We start from the raw sequence: 20,916 nt of genomic DNA, 5'->3' as shown, positions 1-20,916 counted from the left end.
GTATAAACATCAATTCTAATGGATAAAAATGTGTCAGATCACGTATAAACGTCAACTCTAATGGATAACAATTTGTCGGATTACGTATAAACGTCAACTCTAATGGATAACAATTTGTCGGATTACGTATAAACGTCAACTCTAATGGATAACAATTTGTCGGATTATGTATAAACGTCAACTCTAATGGATAACAATTTGTCGGATCACGTATAAACGTCAACTCTAATGGATAACAATTTGTCGGATTACGTATAAACGTCAACTCTAATGGATAACAATTTGTCGGATCACGTATAAACGTCAACTCTAATGGATAACAATTTGTCGGATCACGTGTGTTAGTAATGGGCCCATCATTAAATATGTATGTTTATAGTGTTGGGACAACTCACCGTGTGTTAGTAATGGACGCATCATTAAATATGTATGACTTGTAACATTCAGCAAGACCTAATCAAAACTTCTTCCCACGTATCGATCTGCTTGGTGTTGAAAGATTCTGCCAAATTGATCCTGAACTCGATAAGACTTAATGATGTCAAATAATACTCTATTATTTTCTTCCCCAGTGAAGTTTTCTTAAATCGGCTAAGGTTTCCTAAACTTGCCAATAGTTTAGTTTTAGAGTTAATTTTAATGTTTTTTTCTATGTTTCGTATCGTGAGCTCTGATTTGTGAATTCCTTTTTTTTTTAAACTTAATATTTTAAGGGAAAAAAAATATTATTCTGTTGCCTGGTTACTCTTGTATTTATTTTGTAGTACATACTTTACCAATAAAAGAAAGTTCTGGAATATATTTTTAATATTAAAATTCATTATATTATTACATAATAATGAGTAAGATATATATTTGTTGCTTTTGAAGACAAACATAATATGGTTTAAATTGTTGTAAATTGTGCTTTACCACGGTAACTTCGTACAGCTTGGAACTTGAGGATTAATCTGTTACCTTAAGTAGCCAATAAAAAGTACTTGATTTCAAGCGTGGAAAAGCTAGAATAGGTCTCAAATCTGTAGTCTTTGAAATTGTAATATGTACATTTTATGAACAGCGGGCCTAAGTTCGCATCCTAAAAGCTATTAAAAATAATGATTTAGTATAGTCAGATGATAAAACAACAACTGTATTGGAGGTGGATAATTAGCATTAAAGATTAAGACACGGTTATATTGCTTCTTCTAGTGATATTTAATGACGACAGTTGTCCATCGTAACTAAGTATGACAGTCAAGTATTTCACCTTATTCTGGCATCTTCGGGTCTTTGCCGCAGTGCCTCACTGACTGGATTAGGTAACCTATGCGTTGGGTCCGTCATATTTAACCAAAATGCTCTCTAGTATTTCATGGGCCAAATGGTTTTATGTTTGTCTAAAATCCTATGGATAGTAACATTCCGTGAATTTGACTTTTAGGTACTAGTTTCACGTGTTATTTGTGTGAAATCGACCTGAGATTATTGTGAAATATTCTAGTATACAGCTTGGAATCTGGCAGAACGGGGTAAATACCTATCAGCTACAGTTCGTGTTCATTCAAACAGTCGTGACAACACTGTTGTGGAGCTACTTGACGTGCAGAAGAAAGAAGAAGATAAGGAAATGCAAGTTATTTAAATTATGTAATGCTCACCGGAGTATAAAAATGTAGACTTTTGTAAACTCAGATAATCTGTAACTCCAGGAAAGATTTTTAGAAATAATAATGATAGATTTACTTAGGAAATATTTACTGTCTTAACATTATATTTTATAACATTTATTAGACCTTAAGGCCTTTTTTTTTACTTTACTGAACATGTTAAACATTGACAGTAATTGAAAAATACTGTTTGAGAAGTATTTTTGTAGGTTGTTTTTTTATCTTAAGACATTGTTTTGTCGGAGTGAGGTTTGAAAGTTTAGGAAATTGTTTGACCAGTATAAAAATTCAAGTCAGGCTTGAGTAAATGATGATTAATTATTGAGTTAGCAAATTTACTTGTTAATTTATATGGCATTGTCAGTAAGTTCAGTCTTGTTTCAACAAAGTGCAAGAGGTGCAAAAATTGATGTGAAGATACATACATGCTTGAATGATGTTAATGTTGATGTGAAGATACATACATGCTTGAATGATGTTAATGTTGATGTGAAGATACATACATGCTTGAATGATGTTAATATTGATATGAAGATGCATACATGCTTGAATGATGTTAATATTGATGTGAAGATACATACATACATGCTTGAATGATGTTAATATTGATGTGAAGATACATACATACATGCTTGAATGATGTTAATATTGATGTGAAGATACATACGTGCTTGAATGATGTTAATATTGATGTGAAGATGCATACATGCTTAAAGGATGTTAATATTGATGTGAAGATGCATACATGCTTGAATGATGTTAATGTTGATGTGAAGATGCATACATGCTTGAAGGATGTTAATATTAACATGAAGATGCATACATGCTTGAAGGATGTTAATATTGATGTGAAGATGCATATGTGCTTGAATGATGTTAATGTTGATGTGAAGATACATACATGCTTGAATGATGTTAATATTGGTCTAAATGTTCATTGTTTTAATGAAATGTCAACTTTATTCCCACAGAAATGGTGACATTGTCAAATTAACAAAAGATGAGAACACTCATCCACAAAGGGAGAACTTTGAAGTATTCCTTCAGACTTTAATTAGCCAAGTCCTTGATCCAAATTTTATTTCAGAAATCATCAAAGAAAGTGGTAAGTGTATGATTTTTTTTACATGTTATATTACAAGGTGTATATCGTAAAGTAATGGGCTCGTTACATTAATCTTGTGATTAGGGGGAGGGGAGTTTAAAGAAACATTGATAACAGCTGATAGTGTGTAATTTCAAATTCAAACAATTTTTGACTTTCATCTTATGGCATGAACCAATAGATGTGTGATATTTTTATTGTAATAAAGTCATGAGTTATGTTTTGCAATGTCACTACCATCAGATTCTTGGTTCACTGCCCACCACCATGACATGTTTGTTCTTTCCAGAAAAGTCCACTACCATGCCTGAACACTTGGCTATAAGTAACATCAGAGCATAATGAATTAGGTGTCTTACAAATCTTTAAGAATTTTAAATATTGGTACAGAAGATAGAGATAGTGTGACATGTTGAAGTTATGTTCGAAAACTAATGATGATCTCAGTTTACTAATAACAAATATATACAGGATTGTGGTTTCTTTTTCATCACGAAAGGGAAATAAATATGATGTTGAACATATTAAAAACAATTTAGTGTTTGTTTTTTTTTGGCTAAGTTTTTGGAAAATGCTGTTGGTTTTATATACAAATTTTGACTTATCAACAAATCTTGTGTAATTTGTTTTTTCCACTGAAGAAAATGACTGCTTTTACCATGTAAGGTTTTAGTGCCAGTACAGCATCAAAATGTTATACACGTATCTGTTTTCAGATGAGTACTTCCTCTCCCATGTGAAGGGAATAGAGAGAATAACGACAGATAAGAAAAAACTTCTGTTTCAGCAGGCGTCTTTGGAGCCAGAGCTTCTGCAGTGTGCGGAAATGTATCCGTGTGTTAATGTAATGCCCCGAAAAGATGCCGAATTGGTTAAGTGTCAGGTAACAAGATATCTAGTTTTGGTCATTCCGTATAACTTTTCCCTTTTTTAATACGCTCCAATCTGGCTACAATTTTACAGGCTGTTAGATCCATATAAGTAGAGTATTTGTACAGAACTTCAGATATTAACTTACACCCTCACAAAAGTAAAAAAATTAAAAATGCGTGTCAAATGTAAGCCCTCTTTAGGTTACCCATTAGAATTGACGTTTATATGTGATCCGACAAATTTTTATCCATTAAAATTGACGTTTATATGGTGAGTTGTCCCAACAATATAAACATACATATTTAATGATGGGTCCATTACTAACACATGGTGAGTTGTCCCAACAGTATAAACATACATATTTAATGATGGGCCATTACTAACACATGGTGAGTTGTCCCAACAGTATAAACGTACACATTTAATGATGGGTCCATTACTAACACATGGTGAGTTGTCCCAACAATAGCCTACATCAAAACTTTTAACTTGTGATTTCTCATCCTTCCAGATGTTTTGATTATGGCCTTGTCCAGATAGCCTACATCAAAACATTTAACTCGTGATTTCTCATCCTTAAGGAAATAATAATTCGTGACTTGGGATTTCATTCACTGCCTTTTGGGAATAAAAAACTTTTCTCCTTGTAGTCCACTTCTTAATAATAAAAGAACTATCAGAAATTATAGTCGTCTATAGATTTTTCTCTGTGTTTCAGTATCATGGAAGAGGAAGTCGAGGACGGGGTAGGGGAAGAAGAGGGATGGGGAGAAGACCTGGACGGCGATCACTGCTTTGTAAGGATGATATTGACATTGAGAGTCATGATAGTAAACATACGTTTTCAGAAACGGAGACAAAACTTGATGAAGGAAAAGTAGAAGAACAACAAATAAGGCACAGCTCTAGGTACTCTCGTCGTAGTAAGCAACAGGAAGTGAGAGAATGCTTGTATCGAGTAAGTGAAAAAATCTACTGCCAGAAAACTTTTATGTGTTCGAATAAGTGTTTATACATTTGAATTAAGTGCTCGAAGTACTTGTTATGAAATACTAATACCCGTAAGAAAATGTATAATAGTTCAAACATTTAAATGGAATTTTAAATAACAGTGTCTTTATTTTCTAAAATTTATGCTCTCGTGTACGTATTGTTATGAATATCTGTTTGTAAATCACTCAAGTAACAATATTACTTGAACCAGCAAGCATTTTGTTAGTCTTAGGATATTTGATTGTAGTTAATTTTCTGTATCTAAATTAAGCACATTTAGGTTTAACACTTAGGTAACAAAAGTGTGAAAATATCAGAATGTAAGGGTTAAAATGGTCGAGTGTACCTGAGCTGTTAAATGTGATGATTACATGATGAAGAGGTAGCAGCCTATCTTGATAATATTCACCCAGTATTCACTACTTTCCTAGGACTGACCTTATTCTATTAAATATATTTAACTTTTGAATGAAGACTAAAACTTTAAAATTGATTTAGTTTGAGTGAAACATGAAATCTAAAACAAAAATTACAATGTACATTTCAGTATTGGATATTTTAAAACTTAAATAGTTCAAAACAATCTTCTTTGTGTGTCAGAATATTTTGCCTTTCACGAGGCTTCAAAAATCAAGGGTCTTAAGTTCAATTCCCATTGCCACCAAGATTGCTCCCCCTGTCTTTGCTTTGGAAAATTGCTAAAGCTGTCTGCCACTGTAACTCATTTTCACTTGCTGACTAGAGGGGAAGCAACTGGTTGGCAGCAACATTAGTAAAATTTTTTTCTTTTTACTATGTTTTTTTCTATTGTTGTATAAATGGACTGGTGTGTATTTATTATGAGAAGCAGTTATTTTAAGTAATCCGTGGTTGACCTTTCTGTAACTTTTGATCTACCTCCTAAACTCTGTGTGTGTGTTTAATAGATTACTTGAGAAATTTTATGCTGTTGCATCTGTTGACTTGCAACTGTTATATTGGAACTTGTTAGCTTGCATCTGTTAGCATGCAACTGTTATATTGGAACTTGTTAGCTTGCATCTATGAGCTTGCAACTGTTATTGTATTTGAGAATAGGAAACACAATAATTTGAGATACATATTCATTTTTGTCTTGTAGCCTGGGGACTTCATCTTATCGAGTGGCTATGAACTCGATAAGCATCCTCCTTTGTGGAGAATAGAAGGAAAATCCTTGCTTCAGAGGTTTGAAGCTTACGAGGCTGATGGAAAAGTCCTGTACAGAAATTCTTCTTCTGTAAGTAAACTTAGAGAAAAGTATTCTTTTAAATCATTCAAAGTGTTTAATTGTTTTTGTATTTTAACTTCAGTGTAGATGGTCTACATTTGTAGAAATTTTGTTTATAGTGTTGGGACAACTCACCATGTGTTAGTAATGGACCCATCATTAAATGTGCACGTCTATACATGATTATGGCCTTGTCCAGATAGCCTACATCAAAACTTTTAACTTGTGATTTCTCATTCTTCCAGATGTTTTGATTATGTCCTTGTCCATAAATGTTATTAAATTGGATAGAAAATTGGCTGGAGAGTAGAAAGCAGAGAGTAGTAATAAATGGAGTTAGATCTGACTGGATCACAGTTACAAGTGGTGTGCCTCAGGGCTCTGTGCTGGGTCCTCTGTTGTTTGTGATTTATATTAATGATATTGACTCTGGAATGACTAACATGAAGTTTGCAGTTGACATTAAGATTTTCTTGGGTGACTAACTGTATCAAAGATGCTTCAGACTTACAAAGATATTTAGATCATTTGATGCATTGGGCCAATACGTGGCAGATGATGTTTAACTATCCAAAGTGTAAGGTGATGCATGTAGATTTTCACAATTCAAATTATTGTTATGATTTAAATGGTAACACATTTAATACCATGGCTGAAGAAAACAATCTTGGTGTTTTGATCTAAAAATCATTTAATTCATCTAAACATTGTGTTATAGGTAGCAATAGGGCTAATAAGATTTTGGGTAGCATCTATAGAAATATTTAATACAAGACAAGAGATATTATTGTTTCACTGTATAGATCACTTGTAAAGCCTCATTTAGAGTACTGTGTTCAGTTCTGGGCTACCTTCCTCAAGAAAGACATTGAATTTTTGTGGAAGATTCAGGGAAAAGCCACTAGGATGATACCTGGGATGGTGAGATTGTCCTATGAGGAGAGACTAAAATCTCTAAACTTGTTTTTTCTGAAGAGGAGAAGGATCAGAGGGGATATGATTGAGGTGTTTAAGATTATTAAGGGTATTGATAATATAGATCCATCAAACTTTTTTGTGTTTAGAAGTAAAAACAATAGGGGTCATAAGTTCAAATTTTGGCAGCATAGGAGTTGTCTGCAGTTTAGACAGTATTATTTTTCAAACACGATGGTTGGCTATCAGAATGAGCTGCCTTCAATGGTGTTGGAGGAAGAAAATTTAACTCAGTTCAATAAAAGATTGGATGAATACATGGGTAGGAAAGGGTGATTATGGTTGGAAGCTGGAAGGGACATCCTTGATGGGCTGATAATCTCCTTTTTGTCCCTTTAAAATTTTATGAAATATATACATATTCCTGTATCTAGATAAGTTACTTGTACCAGGGCTGACGAGGGGGGGGGGACTGGCCCATGGTCTGTTGAGGGACCCGACAGTGGGATATTCCAAAGCTCACTAGAAATACATACTAATTAATGAACTAAAATGGTTACTGCTTTTTCATGGATTCATGAAGAGAATTGTAACCTAAATTTCATTTATGAAAAATCATGAAAAGTTAATAAATAGAATGAGGGAGGGGGGCGATGATATTACTGACAACTTAAAAGAGTTATCTCCTTACACAAATCATTGGTTAGGCCTCATTTGATCTCCTTGTATAAAAAAAGAATACTCACTTATTGAAAAAGGTTCAGAGGAGGGCTACTTTTATGACTACAGAGATAGAAAGGTTATTTTATGAGGAGGTTAATGTCTATTGTACTTTCTCACGAGAAAATAAGGTTAAGAGGTGATCTTATGTAAATTTACAAAATTATCCTTGAGATTGATTGGATGAAAGCCTCTGATTTCTTTATGCTGTATCCTGAGGAAAATAGGATGAGTGTTTAAAATTTTGAAAAGACAGGATAGACACCACTTAAAATGGATTTATTTATCTAACAGGGTGATTATTTTATGGAATGAGTTGTCAACGATAGAAGTGGAAGCTGGCAAATTAGTGAATTCCTTTAAACTAAAGAGTGGGTTTAAAATTATTTTTACTGTTTTTTTCTTCAGCAGTGGATGTACAAGAATAGCCTTGAAGGATTTCCATTATCTGTATGTTATATTAATGAGGATCATATTCCTAGTTTTAGGACAGCAGTCTTTTTAAAAAGGTTCAAAATGTGAACTTGAATATTAGTGGAAATAAATTTAAATTTCTGAAGCTGAGGTTCAGATGTAGTATTTGACAAATATATATATATATATAACTTTATGAGATAGCTTGGCTAAAGGTGTTGTGCATAATGTTTAAATGCTGGTGAGGTAACTTGTATTTTACATTAAACAAAAACACAGTTAATAGTTCAAGTAACCTGAACAATAGATTTTTATATTGATGTTCCAATTTTAACAAATACACGATTGACATATTTACAAAATGAAAATCCTTGATAACTTATTATTGTTTTTCTAAAATAATAAACATTTCCTCTATAACTTTAGATCATAGTGGTATAACATGTTGCCAATTTATGTAGTAGACATGGTTGTTGGGGTTGTGTTAAAAAATTGCAGGTTCCATTATCTAACACAATTATTTTTATTTCAAGGTCCCTAGTGAAAGAACAGAGGTTTCGAGTCATCACTAGGACAAACAATGGACCCATCGACGTGGTCTGCCTATACACAACATTACTCTAGACTAGGTAGTACTGTGGGTTCTTCTCCTGCATCTTTCTCACAACAAGCTCAACTGAGTGAATTGGGATTGTCATCTACATTATCACGTCAAGATCATGTTGGAAGTTATAGTGCTGGAACAACTCCTCATCCTTTTCTTTTAGCACCTCATCCAGGATTAAACCCTCCACAACCTCCTAATCATGTTGAGGCATCATTCAATTCTGCCAATATTTTGTCTTCTGGATATGAACATAACCTTCTTTCTGCTCAGTTTCAGTCTGCTGCAGCAAAGAGCCATTTTACTGGACTGCCAACAGGAGCAGGGTTTTTGAAAGCAGCTCGCAAAGAACCAGACTTGAGTGATCTTCGAGGAGGATTTGCTCATCGTGGAATGACTCCAAATCACATGGGTGCTGGTGCCAACATGGCAGCAGCTATGACAGGAACTACTGGAATTGGATCTGGAGCACTGTTTAATCCACATATGGCTGCTGCTTCATGGAGACATTCAAATATTGTTAGTCCTGCTGGAAATCCATTTGGATCTTTTTCTTCAGAAACAGTTATGTCAAGATCTCTTGCAGTTGAAAACAGTACGGATAAACTTCAAACTCAAGTGAGCAAGTCTCCCAGAGGATCCATTGGGGGACAACTGAATGATCAAGACTTAGCTCAGACGTATAGGAATATTTTGCCTTCACCTGCTCGCCCTCCTTCCTCATTGGTGGATTCCCAGAATACTTACTCTTCTCCCCTAACAAGACAAACAGATTCCTACTTGAATAGCGTAGCAGAATTATACGCTTCTAAACCGGATTTTCGTGCTTATTCGTCAAATTCAATGATTCCAGCATCTCATAATTTAGTTTCTCAGCCATCATACTCCAGTTCTACATATGCTCCTTTAGATCTTCATATGGAAAAACAAAATGGATATAATACACAATCAGAACAAAAAATGTCAGATGGTACAACTGATAAAGAGTCATTCTTACCAACAACAAGTGTAATTGTTAGCCCTCAGTTTCACCATATACAGACTCAGAGACAAGGCCCCATAACCAATAGGTCTGGTTCAGAAGAAACCAATGGTAATGGAGAAACACTAATGTCTCAAAATGTTCAGAACATTCATTCGACACATTCTTCAAAACATCAGCTTGGAAGTAGTCCTGAATTTAATGAAGAGCACATTTTTAATTTTGGGAATAACATGCAAGAACATTCACCTTTTGCATCTTCTGCACCTCCTTCATCTAAAAGTCATTGTTCTTCAGGCTCAGCAACACAAGATTACAGTCCACAAAATATAAGTCACAATACTTCACCTGTTATGCAATCAACGTATCCGCCCATGAGCACACCAACACAAGCACCAACTCCTGTTCATCCTTCTCCTTCAGTGTCTGTTGGACAAGCCTATGTTCCCAATTCTTTTGTTTCTAGTCATGAGGATGCCACTGCCATATACTCTTCTGTTATTACTCAAGCTGGCACTGTATCTTCAAATCAGACCAACTTTTCAGCTCAAAGTGATCCTTCTTCCTCTCCAAAATCTCGTTATAATGGAGAGCATACAGCAATTTCTCAATCTTCTGTTGAAAGCAATCACCTAGACATGAGTGAACAGGCATTCTTTGATCAGCTACAGAATCAGATGCATTCTCATAATGTAGAAGAAAACTGTGTTCTTGATGTTGTCAGTACTCCTCTTGGTTCTGATAGCCAGAATGGTGTTAGTGCCTCCAGAAACCTAATGGAAGAAGATCACAATATGGTACATAGCAATGTACAAGCAGAGGATCAAGACTCTCCTCTATGTTCCATTAATAGTGCACTTGGAATGGAAGAAACAAGAACACAGTCAGCAAGTATGCAGATGAATTCCATGTTGAATGGACCACAACCACTACATCCACACATGCATCAATTTACTAACATGATGTCAGCTGAAGAAAGGATGAAAGTTTATGATTTTGATGAGTCACTTGAGCCAGTTGCCAATCAACCAGATAATTTCCAGGTGACGGGTTTTGAAAGAAAACCTGGTAAAAGGGGAAGACCTAAAGGTAGAAAAAATTTCAAGAAACGCAAAACTAAAAAAAGTACCTGCATGGGAACTGACATCAGAAGATTATATGCAGCTGAAAGAAGCACAGAAGAGTTGGACACATACTCAAAGGTCTTTAAATGGTTTAGTTACACAGAATGGTATCAGTGAAAACCCTTTTCTCCAGTCTTCTCATACGTCACTGTCAATACCACAGCAAAAAAGAGTAGCAACTGATCATTTACCACATCATCATCATCCATCCTCTGGTATGAATAATTTGCCATTACAGTTTGGTAGCTCTTATCAACAGTCAGATTTGGACATTCCTGTATCAGCTTTCCAAGATAATGTAGTCCATTTCTCAAAAGATACTTTTCAAGGAATCTCACCATCTCTAAATGCTAGTAGTGATCAGCATAACAGTTTTAGTTTCAATGGCCAAGGAGCTCAGTCGGTACCCATGGATGTTACAATGTCAACTTTACAAAGGGAAGCTGACCAAGAAGCACTTCGTGTTTCGATAGATGAACTGGCTTCAGCACTAGAAGCATCCGAACAAAATAACCGGATTTCGTCTGGTGGGATTAATGATTCTCTCTCAGTTCTCCAACATGGAACAGGACACGCAGGAATGAGTGATAGTCTCTTTAATTCAAATAGTTTTGATTTAAGTTCTTCTCTTGGGAAACCTCCAATTAGCACTTCATGCAGTGATGCAGTCCTCCATTCGTCTTCTGTTGACATACCATCATTTGGCTTTCAAAAGGATGCCTTTTCCATTGATGATAGAGGTGTGGGCATGGAAATAAAGGCTTCAAATGACTTCAGAAATGACAATAAAAAGTCTTCAACACAGGACTCTTCTGGCTTGACACTGCCATCTTTCCGTATTCATCCTGTCAAAAAAAACAGTGATAATACAAGTTGTGATGATATTTGCCAGGATTGGGGCTTAGAAACTGGTGAACTTAGTAAGTCCTTTCAGAAAAATATAAACCATTGTGAAGTATCTTGTGAAACTAGGTATGAGCCATTTTCTGTTAATGTCAGCTCATCTCTTCAAACATCAACAGTAAATCAAGGTAAGACTAACAAGTCCCTCCCAAGTATTACAGATGATTTGGGATTTCTTGACTTTCCAATGAAAACAGATAACAAAAAATCAGACTCTGGAAAACCTGGTGCATTTGGTGGTTTTTTTAAGAGTTTCCTCAGTTTTCTTACTGATAAAACAGAAGACATCCCTACAAATGCTCCTTTTGGAAAAAGAGGAATTACCTGTGGAAGAGGACGAGGACGAAGAGCAAGGGGAAGAGGACGATCTATGAATAGCTCTTTCTCATCAAATACAGCTGGAGAACAATTTTCTGTTTATGAATCAGGAATTTCTGTTTCAAGAAAAAATGACTCTAGTGGTAAAGACAGAAGCTTATCTCCAGTCACAGGAAACCTAGCTGGAGATTCTTCTCTGTCTTTTGATAGCTCAGATCTCCAGAAAATGGTTGTTCCAAACCCAGAAGCTCCATCATTTTCTTCAGATGAAGAGGATAATGCCAGTCAAGGCATTGCCAGTTCTGTAGCGCAAGCACTTCGTCATCTGTCAAACGAAACCGAAAGCACTTCAAATTCACTAAAACTTAATGAGTATTGTACATCATCGGTGTCTGGCAACTTTGTTGCTAAAACACAAGCAGCAAATCGTGTACAGTCTTGTACAAGAGAACAATCTTTAGGTTTTACTGAAAGGAAAAGAGGAAAAGACTTAAACTATCTTTCAAAACATTTTACGGTCTCTCGTGGAAGAGGACGAATTTCAAGTACACGAGTAGTTGGAAGAAAATATCAATTTTTTAATTCTACTGTCAGAAGAAAGCGTGGCAGGCCTCCCAAACCAAAACCGATAGTTTGTGGTAACATACCAGGTGGAGAAGCAAATATTCCTGGGGAGAACCATTGCCTAAATACCAATGAAAAAAAACCTTTGGTTTACCAACCTTCAGTAGACGGACCACAGGGTGAGTATAGAACATCGTGAATTATTTTTAGTAGATATTTTGTTGAAAACATTTTGTCTGCGGGGAAACAAGATTGGCTTTAGACTCAACCCAATTTGTAATGTAGGTTACAAAATATATTATTTTATATTTTTAAATATATTATATATTATTTTTAGTAGATATTTTGTTGAAAACATTTTGTCTGCGGGGAAACAAGATTGGCTTTAGACTCAACCCAATTCGTAATGTAGGTTACAAAATATATTTTGCTGATTTAAATTATTGTTGAAATGCATATAAATAAACTAAGTTATGGATATATATACCTGTTTTTCTGACATAGCTGCCTGTATCTAGTAAGTAACCATTAAAATTACATGCAATAGTATAAATCCACAAAGTGTTTAGACCTGATGTATTATACACTACCACAGTCTCATTAAATAACATTAAAAAAAGTAAATTACTATCATATCTAATAATAACAACTTTTCAAAATTAATGCAGTTGGTTTTGAAAACAATACTGTTCAAAAAAAGTTATATGTCAGTAAGCCTTTTTTCTTATAGAAAAATATATTTGATAAAAAACAATTAATCTGCTCGTTAATGTACTCAGTTCCAATAGCTTAGGCAGATGAGAATTGGATGTCAGTCTGTTGTAGGTTAACCCCTTGTTATGCTGGGTAGGCTGGGAAAAGTGTCTGGTTCAAGGACACATTGAGTAGGCACGAGCAAGTTTCGAACCTCAAGCCTTTTCATTATGAACTCAATGTACTAGCCACTAAACCATGCTGACTCCAGTTTCTAAAATTGTTTAATTAAGTTTGCTATTGACACTGAAACAGTATTTTATTAGGGTTTTGGTTTTCCACAAAAGATCATCTATTTTTAGTTAGAAGAGAGTGTGGATGAGACGTGTGTGAGAGTTTAACATTTTAAAATTTATATGTATTTTGAAAATATTATGATAGCATTTTTTGCTTTTAAACTTTTACTGAACAATTTTTTTTCTCCTTTGTTAGGGTTGACTGTTTCCTTGCAAGTATATTAAATAACAAGTGTTTTAGTTAAAATCAGACTGAAATCAGAAATATAAAGCTACTTAAGTTTTTTTTATCTGTTCTGCCAAAATTGTAAAGCAACATTGCAAGAACTTCCCCACTATAAATAATATTAATATTTTTGTAATATTCTTTGACATTTTGTTTATTTGTTTTGTAGACTGTGAGAAACGTAAAACGTTAAAAAAAAAAAAGTTTTTTTTTCTAAAACAAGATTTAAAGTGCCTCTTCCAGTGTAATTAAAATTAATTTTTTCATCTTGTTTGTCATTTTGTTTATTTATTTTGTAGACTGTGAGAAACGTAAAACGTTATTAAGTTGTTTTTTCCTGAAACAAGATTTAAAGTGTCTCTTCCAGTGTAATTAAAATTAGTAATTTTTTTGTGAATTTTAAAGAGAATGAAAAAATTTCAATAATTCTTTTTTATTGCAGTGGCTATTTACCTTTGGCTCGATTTTCCTTAACAATGAATATTTGGATCAGCATTATATTCGTTTATCCTTATTATAGATGAGAAAAACACTAAAAATCCTGGAGATCCAGCAATTACAATAAATAAAGGAGAAGACCAGCAAGATGATTCTGATTCTGATCCTATTTGGATGCCATCTGCCAGAGTAAGCTGGTTTTCTCATTTGAAATTCATATTCTAAAATGTTTATCTTAAAACTGATGTCTTTTATTGTTACCCACTCTAGACGACATGCTTTTGGTAGAATTATTTTAAATAAAAGTTATTAGGAATTTAGAGCTTCAACTGATATTTCTTTTGCTTTAACTTAATACAAGACTACAGCACAGAAAAGCTTAGAACAAAATATATATATATATATATATACTACAAAGTTGAAAAATGTGTACAAACATTTGTGAATCCAGAAATATAAAATAACTTGGAAAGGAAAAAAATTAGTTATCTCACTTGTTAATTTTGTTTACAATGGTTCTATGTTGTTTTGTTGTTTTTTTCGCCTCTTACACAACTTCCATTTTATTTGTTGTAAATATGTGTGCTTATTAACTCATGATTTTGCATCCATCCAGATGTTTTGATTATGGCCTTGTCCAGATAGCCTACATCAAAACTTTTAACTTGTGATTTCTCATCCTTCCAGATGTTCCCCTACACCCAAAGATTTAATTTTTGCAACAAGTCTTTTGTGAGGCACCTTATCAAATGCTTTCTGAAAATCGAGGTAAACCAAATCCACAGTATTTTCTTCATCAACTCTTGCAGTAACATCCTCAAATAATGTCAGAAGATTTGTTAAACAAGACTTTCCATTAGTGAAACCATGCTGCCTCTTTGACACTATATCAAATTGCTTTAAGTGACTCTGCAATGCATCTTTAATCAAACATATTTCCAACAACTGACGTAAGACTAACTAGGCGACATTTGCCCGAACAATATTTATCACATCCTTTAAATATTGGACTAACATTAGCCAACTTCCAATCTTCTAATATTCTTCCACTACTCAATGACCTATCAAAATATTAGCTAGCGGTTCACAAATAAAATTATCAAGTTCCTTTAAAACTTCTAGGATAAAAAATATTAACATTCTATCAGCAACTTTGAAATTACCGCATCAACAAATGGATCATTAACATTCGTGGAAATTAATGGATGAAGATCAATGTGATGAGCTAAAAATTGTTTAAAATGTTATGTAAAAATTATATAATCAACTGTTGAGTAGAAAATCTGAATGAAGTTTTGAACCATTTGTTACTAAACTAAATAATAGCTCAGGTACTCATTCATGAGTACTATAAATCACAAAGAATTAGATACAACGTTTGTGTGCACATTGTTAATGTCTCATGAGTAACTCGTATAGATCAGGTTATACAAAATATAGAAACAAATAATAGGTTAAATGTGTGGTAAATGGTTGGTCTAAACGTCCTTGGGTTTTTTAGACCCAGGGTGCCTGGTGTTAGTGAAAGCCTTATAAATTCCTGTGTAATGTTTCTTTTTTCCTTTGTACTTGAGTGGTCGCTATGTATCTAAAGTACTGCCTTCTTGAACTGTCGTTAAACAAAACAAAAGATGGATGACATGTCAAAAGATAACACAGTTGTATTATGGTATTGTTTTATACTAAGACTGTCCTATAGCCAAGAAGGGATTTTGTTCCATTGTATTATTAAATCGAATTAGCCAGAAAAAACGTTTCCATGAATAGTAGGAGTAATGAAACCAGTTTATAAAAAAAAAAACTTATGTTGTTGATTAACTGTCATGGAATAATAGGACTGCCTTTCTTGAACTTGTTCTATCATAATGAAGAACAAAGTCGTGGTTTGGAAAAAAACTGGTCTATATGAAGTAACCCTCTGAAGCTAGTTAGAAATGGCACTCCCACATTGGACTTCAACAATAAATTTGTTAGAGTACTTCTTAAAAAACAATTTTATATTTTAACAGCGACACTCTTAACGGATACCTTGACCTATGAGGTTAGTTAATATCGATCATTAAATATCTAAGATGCTGATTGTTTGCTTTTTTAGCCACTTGGCATGGCAGTCTAGCAACGAAGGGAATGTGATAAATGCTCTATTTCCAGAAGGAATAACTCTTCAGTGCCTATATCACTACTATAATATAACAAACAGGATGAAACGCTTGAGCCGCCATTTTATAATGTTGTTACTCGTATAAGATGTTGCCTTTTTAGGTCAAAGAGTAATGGGGAATATGATGTTAAACTTACCTGTTTTAACTCAGTAGTGTTGACGTCATAGTATTAACTTAACAGTGGAACATCAGAAACATTCATTTCTCAACATATTTAAGCACAACAACAACGATAAGTTGAAAGTAAAGAACAACTAATACATCAATCAGTTCTTACGAAAAGTGATTTTCTACCGTTTTCGTAAAGGAGGTGTAACTGGTTCTTTACCTACAACATTGTTCACTTGTGTAAGATTACACTGTAGATGATGTCAATACTGAAACATCCCAACTCTACCGTTTGAACGATATTAAATCTGAAAGATATATATATTTATGATATTAATTATTTGTAAAGCTTTCCTTATAGAGAACATAGTTAAACTTTACTTTCAAACTTTTTTATATATTTTATTTCATGAAATTTACAGCAACAAATTTAAACATCATATTAATAACATTTGTTTTAAAACCTGGTTGCAAAGTAACTACACTATTACTACAGATTTGCGTGTGCGAAAATACAAAAATAAAAGTAATAAAGTATTTTGGAACATGCTTAAGATGATTAACTTGTTCATTAATAAAGTTTTAAGATTTTATTAAATAATTCTTAGGTTCTAACAAACGTCTATTTATTATTAGCAGACTGAGATTACAGTTTAATCATAGCAGCGCGGTTGTAAAACTATTACTCGACTTGCAAAGTCGTCAATTAAAACAAAAATAAATCAGGTTGTGTCTATACATGAGAAAGGCCTCCTACAGTGGCTTAAATATAGTGCATCCAAATGTGATAAACATTTATTGGTTAAATAAATATATTAAATTAACTTTGAGCTTCTCCTACGTTTATTATGGTATATATACAAAGATAAATAGAAGCATTTCTCGTGAAAATCATAAATGAAAATTCATTTGATTTCTCATATAAATTCTTATCAAAATTCGTAATCATAGTATGCTGATATGCATATATTTCAATGAACACCTGAAATCTGCAAATATTTGAGGAAATTCGTTACCGTGCATATCTAAATAGGCAATTAACAATTTATCAAAAACATTATTTTTCACCTCTAAGCATCATTGCGTTCGTATCTCATTCCTTCATAGTATATCGTTGGTTAATTATTCACACGTTTATCTTTTTGCTGTATTAGGAAAAGCTAAGGTAAAATTATTGGTTTTGTATATATCTTATGCATGTTAAATTCAAATCTCTTAAGTTATAAATACGTGAAGTTTATGAATAGGTTTTCCACAACTAACGTTCGCTGCAGGTAATTTCACGCGCTGTTCACTCCATCCCTAATGGCATTAAGGAGGCAGACGGAAATTAAAATCAATAATGATAACTCAAAGATTGTTAATTATTGGTTATAGGCAGGTAACTTAGACTTTCAAATTTTATGCATTTATTTTTTGTTAATTTTTAAAAAGTATATGGCATCTCTTCCATTCACTTATTCAAAAAATATGAGGTAACATTTTCCACATCTAAATAAAAACCTTTTCTAGACGTTATAATGAATAACTATTAAAATATCTTTCTTATAATAAAAATAAATCATATTAGAACAATATTTGCTAAATCTTGATGTTACGACATGGCAAATTTTAGCTGATGAACAATTAGGTTTTGAGAATTGGAAATTTTAGTTTGAACAGCACCTTATGCGTAGCTATGGCCGTTTCTAATTTTAAGCTATTAAATAGATGGAAGGCAGCCAGCTAGCAGCACCCACTGCCAAAGGTCTTTGTATGGCTCTTTGAACTTTTAAAGCACGTCCATAGCTGAATATACGGAGCGTGTTCAGCTAAATGACTTCTCAAACCTCGGACCCTTCGATCCGCGGCACAACACGCTAATCACTAGGCCATGCTTAGCCCTTGTTGTTTTAGATTCACCCGAGGTATGTATCGTGGATACTATTACAATTATGTTACATTATGCCCTGCTATGTCAAAACAATTTAGCTATACATCCATAGCAACACTGTCGAAATGAAAGAAACAATTTCTTTAAAAAATATATTACGCGTAGTTATTAGACACATATTAGATAACTAAGATGGCAATTCTCAGCTTCGTCCGTTGTTTTAACGTATAATTCTCAGTTTCGTCCGTTGTTTTAATGTATAATTCTCAGTTTCGTCCGTTGTTTTAACGTATAATTCTCAACTTCTTCCGTTGTTTTAACATACAATTCTCAGTTTCGTCCGTTGTTTTAACGTATAATTCTCAGTTTCGTCCGTTGTTTTAACGTATAATTCTCAGCTCTCGTCCGGTGTTTTAACGTATAATTCTCAGCTCTCGTCCGGTGTTTTAACGTATAATTCTCAGCTCTCGTCCGGTGTTTTAACAACACGTTCATTATAGCATTATTTTGCTTTAGCAGTTTGCATATGTGTTTTGGAACAGATTCCAATCTTGCTACAACTGATACAAAGCTAAGCCTACTTTTTCGCAATTAATACTTTTGGTAGATTTAGAAGCCTTATAGTTAAAGTAATATTATAATCACACCACCTATCGATGAATTTGATGAAGCTCCTCAGTAAAGTAGTAAGTGAATATAGGTAAAATAATAATACGATTTGACCTGAAGTAAGTGGTGTATTGATTAACAAAAAACTTCCCATTTCACTTAATCTTAATTGAAATGAATAAGTTTTGGAAATATCCATCATAGAGATTAATGTGATAAATCAGTCAAATATTTTAAATAAAAGTATTTATAATTATTTTGATAAAACAAGATACTAACCATCTCAAGGTATATCTAAAACTAGTATAATTAATTAAAACAATGTATTTAAAACTACGGTCTTAGTCTATTTTTGTCCCTTCTTACATATTAAACATAAGTCTGAATGTTATTTTACAACTGTAATTTAGTTAGCTGTGCGCTTTTCTTTGGCATAGTAAAACCCGATTCCATTGTTTTGGCGATCTTATTTGCATCAGTTCAAAATTAAAATAATAATATAGCTTGTTTGCTACCTTGTTTATAGAGAATGGTACATGTTGTTAAAAATCTTATATCATATATGATATATTAAGCATATCTGTGTTGTTTTGTTACAATGCAACGTGATACGTGAAACAATGCCTTACCTACGTAGTCATGACGTTGTCTATGACGCACATAGTGAGACAAGGCACTCAGGAAGAAGACAGCTGAAAGGAGTTCAGCTCTTCCAACCACACCGGCGACCTGTAAAAAGATAAAGTGTTTGTTTGTAATTAAGCACAAAGCTACATAATGAGCTATCTCTGCTCTGCCCACTACGGGTATCGAAACCCGGATTCTAGTGTTGTAAGTCCGCAGACATACCGCTGTGCCATTTGGGGGGCTGATAAAAGTGAGGCTACAAAAAGACAAAACGCACCTGTACGTGTATAAAAACAAAGTAAAGGTAGAAAAAGTAAATTAAGAAATACTAAAAGTGACGATGACAAACTTAATTTTGAATTGACATGTTGTGATTTTTGCGACGTTTTTTACCAGTTTAGAATTCATGCATATCAAACTTTTCCCCAATAGAAAGTCTCATTATCTTATAGCAGAAACACAAAATTAGTGGAGCTATTTTGCGCTAACGTAAATACCGCATGGCCGCACCTTAGAAGATATAGCAGAATTCTGCCAACAAAAATATATATTTTTTGTATTTTAATTTTATGGCAAAGTTATTGAGACCTTTTTGTTTTTGTTTGTTGTGAAACACAAAGCTACACAGTTGGTTATCTGTGCTGTACCCACCACGAGTATCGCAACCCGGTTTATAGCGGTGTGAGCCCTCATCCTTAATGTGGAACCTCTGGGGAGGGGTGCTACTAAGATTTATCTGCCACAGTTCCTACTTTGAAACTATTAACCAGGGGAAAGAAATTCAGTCAACAGCACACTACCATCCACACTAAGGACTGACTGTCAATTTTATACATACTTACAGCTTAAAGTATGCGGGGAATATTTTGTGGTAACGCACGGATTCTAGCCAACATCCAGAGCTTTGCGAAATGGCCACCCTGTAGAAAAAATAGTTTTTAAGCATATCAGGAGATAATATATATGTACTGAAAAAATGCTTAATCGAAGTTCTAAATTACACCAGCGATTACTCAAATAACATCATATACTTGACCTTTGAACTTCTATTTGTATCATATGTTGAAAATATGTCTATTTATTTTATAATTTACATGCAAAACTACACAAGGGCTATCTGCATAGAGCCCTTCCTAATTTTTAGATGATAGATTAAAGGGAAAACAACTTATCAACAGCACCTGTTGGGCTACACTTATATAGTGACATTTAACCTTCAGACTCCAAAGGTTGGGGTGCTTTTTTGCGGCAATCGAAAGGGAACTATGAACCCTCGGACACACAGTCCGAGAACGCTATCCACTGAGCCACACTAGACTCACATGGCCAGGTAATTTATTCAAAACAGTTAGACACAGCGACTACAGGACCGTAGGAACGTACAGAACATTGTGGAAGCTAGTCGTAAGTGAATAAAAATTATATGGCATTAATTGAATATAGCTATAAAACATTATTAAACAATCTCATA

General features: G+C 33.8%; 2 protein-coding genes across 2 annotated transcripts in view; both read left to right on the top strand.

Annotated features, from left to right (window-relative positions):
• The window catches only part of LOC106468798, a 14,995-nt gene extending 4,153 nt beyond the window's left edge, over positions 1-10,842 (top strand). The window contains exon 2 of the mRNA XM_013929237.2: positions 8,452-10,842. Within this exon, the coding sequence (XP_013784691.1) occupies positions 8,499-10,745 (2,247 nt within the window). The 5' untranslated portion in view covers positions 8,452-8,498 and the 3' untranslated portion in view covers positions 10,746-10,842. The remainder of the gene's footprint in view (positions 1-8,451) is intronic.
• Positions 1-20,916, top strand: part of LOC106468797 (glutamine and serine-rich protein 1-like) — a gene marked incomplete at its 5' end in the record, with an annotated part of 45,504 nt that overhangs the window by 14,230 nt on the left and 10,358 nt on the right. The window contains 2 exons of the mRNA XM_022397158.1: positions 2,621-2,754; positions 3,471-3,637. Of these exons, the coding sequence (XP_022252866.1) occupies positions 2,621-2,754; positions 3,471-3,637 (301 nt within the window). The remainder of the gene's footprint in view (positions 1-2,620; positions 2,755-3,470; positions 3,638-20,916) is intronic.

Source organism: Limulus polyphemus, unplaced genomic scaffold (assembly GCF_000517525.1).
Source record: "Limulus polyphemus unplaced genomic scaffold, Limulus_polyphemus-2.1.2 Scaffold3168, whole genome shotgun sequence".
Taxonomy (NCBI): Eukaryota; Metazoa; Arthropoda; class Merostomata; order Xiphosura; family Limulidae; genus Limulus; species Limulus polyphemus.
The sequence above is the reverse complement of the archived record's forward strand: the minus strand, read 5'-3'. Positions and strand labels throughout refer to the sequence as shown.